This window comes from Lathyrus oleraceus, chromosome 3 (genome assembly GCF_024323335.1).
Source record: "Lathyrus oleraceus cultivar Zhongwan6 chromosome 3, CAAS_Psat_ZW6_1.0, whole genome shotgun sequence".
NCBI classification, from domain to species: Eukaryota; Viridiplantae; Streptophyta; class Magnoliopsida; order Fabales; family Fabaceae; genus Lathyrus; species Lathyrus oleraceus.
The window spans coordinates 322599628-322608135 of NC_066581.1; the positions used below are offsets into that span (position 1 = coordinate 322599628).

Consider the following 8508-nt stretch of genomic DNA (forward strand, 5'->3'; position numbering starts at 1 on the left):
ATGTTGTTTGCACCTGATTCATCGACTTCGCATAAGTTTGGTCCAAAACTTTCGATCAAATTGCGGGAGAAAAAATATCTGCTTTGCAATCAGCAGGTTGAAGGCATGATTATCGGTTAAAGAGATCATAAAGAGGTTGCGAATCCTCACATCCCGGTTAATTTCAAGACGCCTTAAGATCATATTGAACAAAAGGTATCTGATGATTATGAAGATTGGATCATTTAAGATCAAGTTATTTCCATCTGGCTTCTCTCCATGATATCTGAATTTGTTCTTCCTCGTGTTCTTTCATGTCTTCGGAGTTTGAGATAGAATTCACAAGTACTTCAATACGCACATGAAAGCTTGTGTTCGTCAGCTACGCGTTAAACTCAAGTCCATCAAGAAAGTTACCAGTTCAATCACTGAATTTTTGTTAGGTGTTAAAGCAATTGCAAACTTATTACTTATAGTTAGAGATATTGTTTTAGAACATGATCAATTAACTCCATTCTCAATGGCTTTCCTAAGGAGTTTAATTTGTTTGTTATTCAAATGTATGGAGCTCATGAGCATCAATATCTCTATGATGTTGAAGCGATCCTCTATGTCCAAGAGGTGTATCTTGATAAGTTCCACCAAGAGTTGGCAATTTCCTCTGTTTTGGCAAATGTTGTGAATGTTAATCATCAAACAATTGGTGTGCGTGAACACTTTTCTCATAGATGAGGTCGTGGCCACACATTTTATGGTCGATGAAATGATAAAGGCCACATTAAATCTAGATATCGACCTACTTGTCATATTTGTGGTAAATATGGTCATGTTGTGGTTGATTGTTTGCATCGATTTGATGAGCAGTTTACACTAGCTCATGCTCAGGGCTCACCTTAACATGTTGCTGACCTATCTTCTGATACTCTCGAGGCTTCAATATATTATCCCCAGGCCTTGGCCCTAATATCAACTGCACATGAGTATTCTTTTCCTTCAGATCTAGAAAGACAAGCCTGGTTTGCAGGCTCACGTTCTTCTTATCACCTCACTTCTCGTGCTTCTTACTTGCATTCTAAGAAATCTTACTCATGTACATGATGTGTCAGTGTAGTTATTAGCCAATCTCTAGCAATCAGATATGTATGTTCTACTCATATTTCTTCTTCCTTATGTCCCTATAATTCCCTTTCAGTTAATAATATTCTTCTTGTACCATGTATTACCATAAATTTGTTGTCACTCTCCAAGTTCTCGCGTGATAACAATGTTGTATTTGAATTCTTGGCTAATAAGTGCTTCGTCAAATCTCTAGTTTTTAGGCGTACATTGCTTAAAGGTTTTCGTGATTCCAGTGGATTGTATTGCTTTCCTCACTTAGTTGTGGCTCCATCCAGCATGTCTTCCATGTCTTCATCCAATTACACGACTATTTGTAATAATGCTAAGTTTGTTTCATATTCTATGACATCTGGTGTAAATAACACGAGATATATTCTTCTTTGGCATAACCAATTGCCTACTATGGGTCTTGCTCATTTTCATTCCCCGTTCATTGCCTTGTCTCACAATTATCCTTGTTATGACACTCTTCGTGTATTTGGTTGCTTGTGTTTTCCATTCACTCATCCTTACAACAAACATACGTTGGAATTTAGGAGTCATGAGTGTGTGTACTTAGGGGTTTCTCCTCAGCATAAGGGTTACAATTGTCTCAGTAGACCCGGTCGAATTTATATTTATAAAGATGTTATTTTTCATGAGGACGTTTTTCCTTATCCAACCTTTTTTCCCTCTACCACTTGTGTACCATCTGATTGAAATTTCCGCACCGAGTCCATTCCTTTTGCTTCAATTTTTACTTTAACTGGTTCTTTAGTCCCAAGTACCACTTAGAGTCAGCTCAATATCCTTCAATTTTGTCTTCTAATCCTCCTTCCATTTTGGTTTCGACTAATCCTTTAGTTCACATTACCATTTAGGAGTTAGTTCTGTTCAATTTTGACTTCTTATGATACTTTACCTTCGACTTCCATTGAGTGATCAATTTTGAATCCTCCACAAGGTGCTACAATGATTTCCTCGACTGAGTCTGAATCCCTTATTATTCCTTTTTCCTCTCTTCCTCGAGTTCAAACTTTTAATACATATCCCACGTTGACTCGTGCTAAGACATGTCATTCCAATCCTAAGGCTCTTAATTCTCATGATGAACTTCGAAAGTCAAACAAGCTTTATCCAATCCATATTAACTCTAATCTATGAGACTTGAGTATGAAGCTTTGTTAAAGAATAAGACCTTAACACTAACCACTCTTCCCCCAAATCTAAAACTTGTGGGATGCATGTGAATTATCCTGATGATTTTGTGAACAAGTACAAAGCTCTACTTGTTTCTAAGGGGTTTTATCATCAGTTTCACTATCATTTCAATGATACGTTTTCTCTAGTTGTTAAACATGTAATAATTCAATTTATTATAACTTTAGCTCTTACTCAGAAAATGGGAGCTTCAAGAAATTGATATCAACAATGCCTTTTCAAATGGCTCCTTAAGTTAAGATATTTACATGGTTCAACCTCCAGGTTTTGAACAACATGATCCTTCCTCGTTTGCAAACTGCAGATGGCGCTTTATGGGCTAAAAAAACCACCTTGTGTCTGGTATCAGAAGCTAACTCAAACCTTAGTTCAGTTGAGTTTCAGTCACAACAAGTGTGATCACTCTCTTTCCATATATACTCATCAAGGTGTTACTATGTATTCTTTTGTGTATGTGGATGAAATTCTTTATCACATGTTATTCTTCCTTTCTCATTTATAAGCTCATCGACTCCTTGCATGCTAAGTTTCCTCTCAAGAAGTTGGGATCCTCTAAGTATTTCCTGAGCATCAAAATAAAGTGTTTATCTTAAGGAAATTTTCTACTCACTCATTCTAAATATATTTGTGATTTTCTTGTTAAAGTCAATATGAGCAATTTCAATGGTGTTCCTATTCCCATGCTTAGCATGTGAAAATTCAGAAAACATGGATCTTGTCTTCTTGCTAATCTATTTATGTATCGATCCATGGTTGGTGCACTTCAGTATGTTACTCTTACTCACCCTGATATTGCTCAAAGTGTTAACAAAACCTATAATACATGGCTTCCCTTTTTGACTCTCATTAGGGAGATGTTAAATGCATCATGTGCCATCTTAGTTGTACTCTTGATCATGGCATTCTCATTTCTCCAACACCTCCCTCGTGCAAGCATTCACTTCGTGCATATAGCGACTCCGATTGAGGAAGTGATCCTAATGATAGGTGTTCCACATCTGGCTCATGTATCTATCTTGGTCTGAATCTTGTTTCATGGAGATTGAAAAAGAAGCATTTGGTGGCTCGTTCTAGCATAGAGGGCGATTATTGTGCTCTTGCATACACTATGTCTTAATTGCTTTGGCTTTAGTCTCTTATGCAAGAAATTCATGTGCCATTTCAGAATGCTACCCTTGCTTTGTGATAATCTTAGCGTGATTCTGCTGTCACACAATCTGGTTTTGCATGCTCAAACCAAACACATTGAGTTAGACATTCACGAGCGTGTTATTTCAAAGCTCTTGAAGATTTAACATGTTCCAACTTTTCTCCAACTTGCAAATCCACTTACCAAGCCTTTCGAAACTGACTCCTTTTAGGAGCTTCGCATGAAGCTCAAAGTCGTCGCTCTCACCCCTCCACGAGCTTGTGGGGGAGTATTAGAAGGTTAACTTAAGAAACTAGTTACATAGCTTTTCATATGCATTGATGTTTGATAATACAAGTGAATAATCATGCATATACATGTATAACTATAACTAACTCTCGCATCATCTACCATGAACTCTTTGCTATGTAGTGGTGGTTATGGTTTTGTAAATCTCAAGAGAGATTAAATGAACAATGTGAGAATTACATTCTATTAAGGAGTGGTGAGTTCTAAGTACACTTAATAGGAATATATATCTTTTTGGAGTTTGGTAAATGTATCCTAAAAGATGCTATAAATATCTCAATCTCTGAACTCTAATAACAAACTGTTTCACGTATAATATTATCTGAAGGCAAATGATGGATGGGTTGCAAAAAGACCAACTGAGTAAGTAAAGGTTGGAGTGGAGTGAATTCATCATGTTGTCTACTAGCAAAAGGAATGAGTTCATGTTGAAATATTTTAAAATTTGCAAGAGATTAATAGGGATTACAAGATTTGCGGTGAAAAAATTATTGAGAGGGAATATTTAAGGATATCGACTGTGAACCCCTTAGAAATATTGAGAGTAAACAATTATTGTAATAAAGGTTATTGAGCTAATACGATAAGCAACATTTGCAGGGAGATTAAGAGGAAATATTGAATGATTAGGTTTTGAGAGAAAATCATTATTGACGAATTTTGAGATAATACTTGGACATTTAAAACCCCTTTATTTCAATTTTCAATAATATATATTTATTAAAGCATGTCAAAATTAATTTTTTTAATTTATAAAAAATGAATTAAAATAGTTTTTATCATTTTAAAACTAATTTTTATACAAATCATTTTTAAAATATACGAGAAAATTACTTTTTTTAAAACTTAAGCAAATCGGCCCTTAGGTAAATTCGGTTAATAGTTAGTTAATGGTAAAGTGTGGCACTTTATGTGATGCAAAGTTTTAAATTATCATGGTGATATCATTTAAAAAATTTAAAATGATTTTGAACTCAATTTAATAAAAACACCTCAAAACTGACGAGTGCCATCATCATCGTCCAAAAACAAAGTCCATCAAAGAAACAAACAAAAGTACTCCCCCAAAAGTCACTATTTTTTTAGATCCCAAATAGGATTCTCAAATCAATTAAAATAAAGTATAAGAGGTCACCACAAACCTATCAAAATACCATTTACAAGTCTTAAGAATATTTGTATCTTCTACATCCTTCACATTAACCGACCTTTGTAAAGGAGTGATGAGCTCCCGAGTACACTTATCTGAAATAGATATCACTAATTTTGACTACTATCTCCTAGGAAAGGCTATAAAGACCTAAATATTTGAACTCCATAACAAATTTTCTCAAGTATAACATTATCCTAAGCATATGATGGATGGGATGCAAAGGGACCAATTGATTGAGAAGAGGTTTAGGCATAGAGAAACCATCATGATATTCAATAGCAAAAGAATTGAGTTGATGTTGAAATATTTAAGGGATTTGCAAGAGATTGACAAGAATTGGTGTGCGATGAAATACTAACTAAGAGGTAACGATTAGGGGATATAAAGAGGAAATTTTTGGGGATATCAAGAAGGAACGATTATTGTGATAAAACGACTAACAACGTCCGTCTGAGGAAAGATTAAGAAAAAATATCGAAAGATGGTAGACTTTAAGAGGAAACCATTATTTATGAATTTTGGGATAAAATTTAGACATTCGAAATCTGTTATATGTAAATTTTTAATAATATGTATTAATGTTAGTGCATGTCAAAATTAATATTAAAATTTATAAAAATTAAGTTAAAACTAACTTTTAGTATTTTAAAATGATTTTTCAAAATAATCATTTTTAAAATATAAAAAAAATCACTATTTTAATACTAAAACAAATTGGTCTATAATGAAATTTGCTTCGTTATTAGTTAATTGTTAATTTTTGTGAACTAAAAATTTAAAATTCGTATATAGTTCATCATAGTGATGTCATTTATAAAAAATAAAACACATCATCAAATTTCATCTGAAGTATGATTTAAATTGACATGCACAATCCGCATTTGAGACATATCAGACATTATTAACAACATTTGTTCAATTCTCTTCACTAAAAATTTAAAATTCTTAATATCAATCTTGCTTTTATTTAATAAAAACTTTCAACTTTACATGTCTCTGAACCATGTATTTCAAACATTTCCAACCACCACAATGGCTGAAATTTAGGGGTGTTCAAAATCAAACCAACCCAATAGAAAACCGCAAACCAAACCAAATCAAATCGAAACCGCAAAAAACCGCATTTAGTTCGGATTTGTTTGGGTCATTTTTTAACAAAACCGCACGGTTTGGTTTGGTTTGCGGTTTGTATTTTGCAAACCGAACTAAACCAAACCAAACCGCATTATGTTACAATCCAAATTTTACTTATCCCACATCCAAACAAAACATCAAACCTAGTATACCTTAACCTTACAATTACAAACGATATTCTCTTACTCACGCTTAGGGTTTCAATTTCAACCTTCTTAAATCTCTCATAGTAGTATCACACATTCGCCTATTCTATTCTAATAAGTCATCTTTTATGTTCTTTCTTTTTAATCTTCTATGTTACTATTTTCTCTTTTAATTACATTTTTATCGCACCTTTCTTCTCGATCCCACATCTCTTATGTTTTTTTTTCATCTTCTCTAATCTCTCATCTCATATGTTTTTTACGTTTTATTATCATGTCTTCGATATTATTTTATGCTACTATTTATATATGTATTTTATTCCACTTTTGTCTAATCTAATTTTTTATATATTGAATGAAACATTTTTATCTAAATATGATGAGTTTTGATGTTATTTAGTCATGTATGAATGACTAAATATAAAATTATGTTGTTCTCTATAGGTGTATGTATGGCACAATAAAAATATTATAAAAAGGCAAACCAACCGAACCAACCCAAACCGCATTGGTTTGGTTTGGTTTGGTTTTATTTCTAAACGTCAATCGAACCGAACCAAACCAAACCGCATATTTTTTTCTCTTGCGGTTCGAATGATTTTTATCGTCAAAACCGCTCAAACCGTACCGCGAATCTTAAAACTCATGGTAAATAATAGTTTGAAATTGGCAAATCATACATATGACATAAGAATAAGAATAGTCCAAAATTAGTAAAGAAAGGAAAGCGACCCTAGCCAAATTGACCCTTCAATGCTACCAAAACACAAAACTATACGAATTTTTGTTGTCTCTTTCAAAAACTTTGTTCTACTCAAGACATCAATACAAATAATTGCTAAAACCATACATGTTCCAAATTAGCACATAGAATAAAGTGCTTTTTAATAGACAATACGCTACTAGTATTACTATGCAACAATTACATGCAAAATCCACATTGAAACTTTCGCTACATTAACATCACTGATAAGATACACTACATATATAGCATTTTAACCATTATAAAAGTTCACATCTAATTTACATATACTAGTACCAAAAAAAACAAGATAGAGACATTAATTAATTAATTAAGGTGACTAATATTTCATACTAGCATTAAACATGTTTTTGCCATCTTCATCACCTTGTTGAAAACAAAACTGCTCAAGTGGCAACTGTGGTAAATTCTGTCCAGATTCAACCGAACCTAAAATGTTATGTTGATCAATGGTGTTATCATTAGGAAGGAACATTGGTGAGAAAGCCTCATGATCAACATCATCAACAAAGTTAATCATTGTTTGATGAAACAAAATCTGTGTCTTAAGAAACTTAACATAATGAATAGCTTCTTCCAACAAAGAAACAGTGTCCATTTTACTTCCACCAGGGACCATACTCTGAAGAATCTTAAACCTGTCACTGATTCTATGTCTTCTTTCTCTCGCAGCAACACTTTGTGGATCAGTTGAAAGTTTCACCGATGATCCTTTGCTTTTCTTCACAGCCTTTTTCTTCTCTTTTGCCTTTGAAGATGACCCTGAAGTGGAAGAGATAGGAATAGGAATGTTGCAATCCATGTGTGAGAGTTTTTGTACTATGGTTTGAATATTTTTTAGTAGAAGAGTGTATTTATATAGGAGAAATTGGTGTAATGATTTAGAATGAAAGGGAGAGAAGAAATGTCGTCATGTGAAATCAGTCAATCTTTGGCGTAGGATACGGATGTTTGTAGGCAGGGACCCGGGTTGGTGGTTTGTTTTTCTTTTCTTTATGCTCTTTTGCTTCTCATTAATCTCTTATTTATTAACTTTGTATTAAACTACAAATTATGGCCTTTATAATATGGTAGTACAAGTTTTTTTATTGAATATGGTTAGAGTAGAAGTAAGTTACTGTGATTAAGTTTGGTTTAGTCAAATATTTCAATGTTTGATTTTTTAGAATAATAATACATGTATGTTTTGTTTTTTACTTTTATGATATCCAATAAATTATGTATAAAATTATGGTTATTTAATTTGGATAATTAATTAATTTAATTTACAATTCAAATTCTAGTTAACTCATCTATATGACAGTTAAATATTTTAAAGTTAATTGATTTAATCCTTTAATTAAATGAATTAATTATATTGTTACACCATTAATCTGATGTAGCACCGATCTTTAAAAAAATCAGGGCAAAATTGTTGCTAGCTCGTAATCTTAGATAAGACCCCTATAGGCCCTTAGTTTCGAGTAATAGGAAATTGTCAGTGCGTCAAACACTTTTAGTGGGGAGAGAAAGAGAGAGAATGAAGGAATAAGAATTACTATAATTGAAGAATGATTGTGATATAAAATTGAATTAC

At 32.9% G+C, this 8508-nt stretch overlaps 1 protein-coding gene across 1 annotated transcript; it reads right to left on the bottom strand.

Moving 5' to 3' along the window:
- Positions 1–7001: 7001 nt before the first annotated feature.
- LOC127129217 (transcription factor LAX PANICLE 1) lies at positions 7002–7762 on the bottom strand. Its single transcript, XM_051058484.1, has one exon. It carries the CDS (start codon positions 7732–7734, stop codon positions 7252–7254), a length of 483 nt encoding a protein of 160 aa, XP_050914441.1. The 5' UTR covers positions 7735–7762; the 3' UTR covers positions 7002–7251.
- Between the last annotated feature and the right edge of the window lie 746 nt (positions 7763–8508).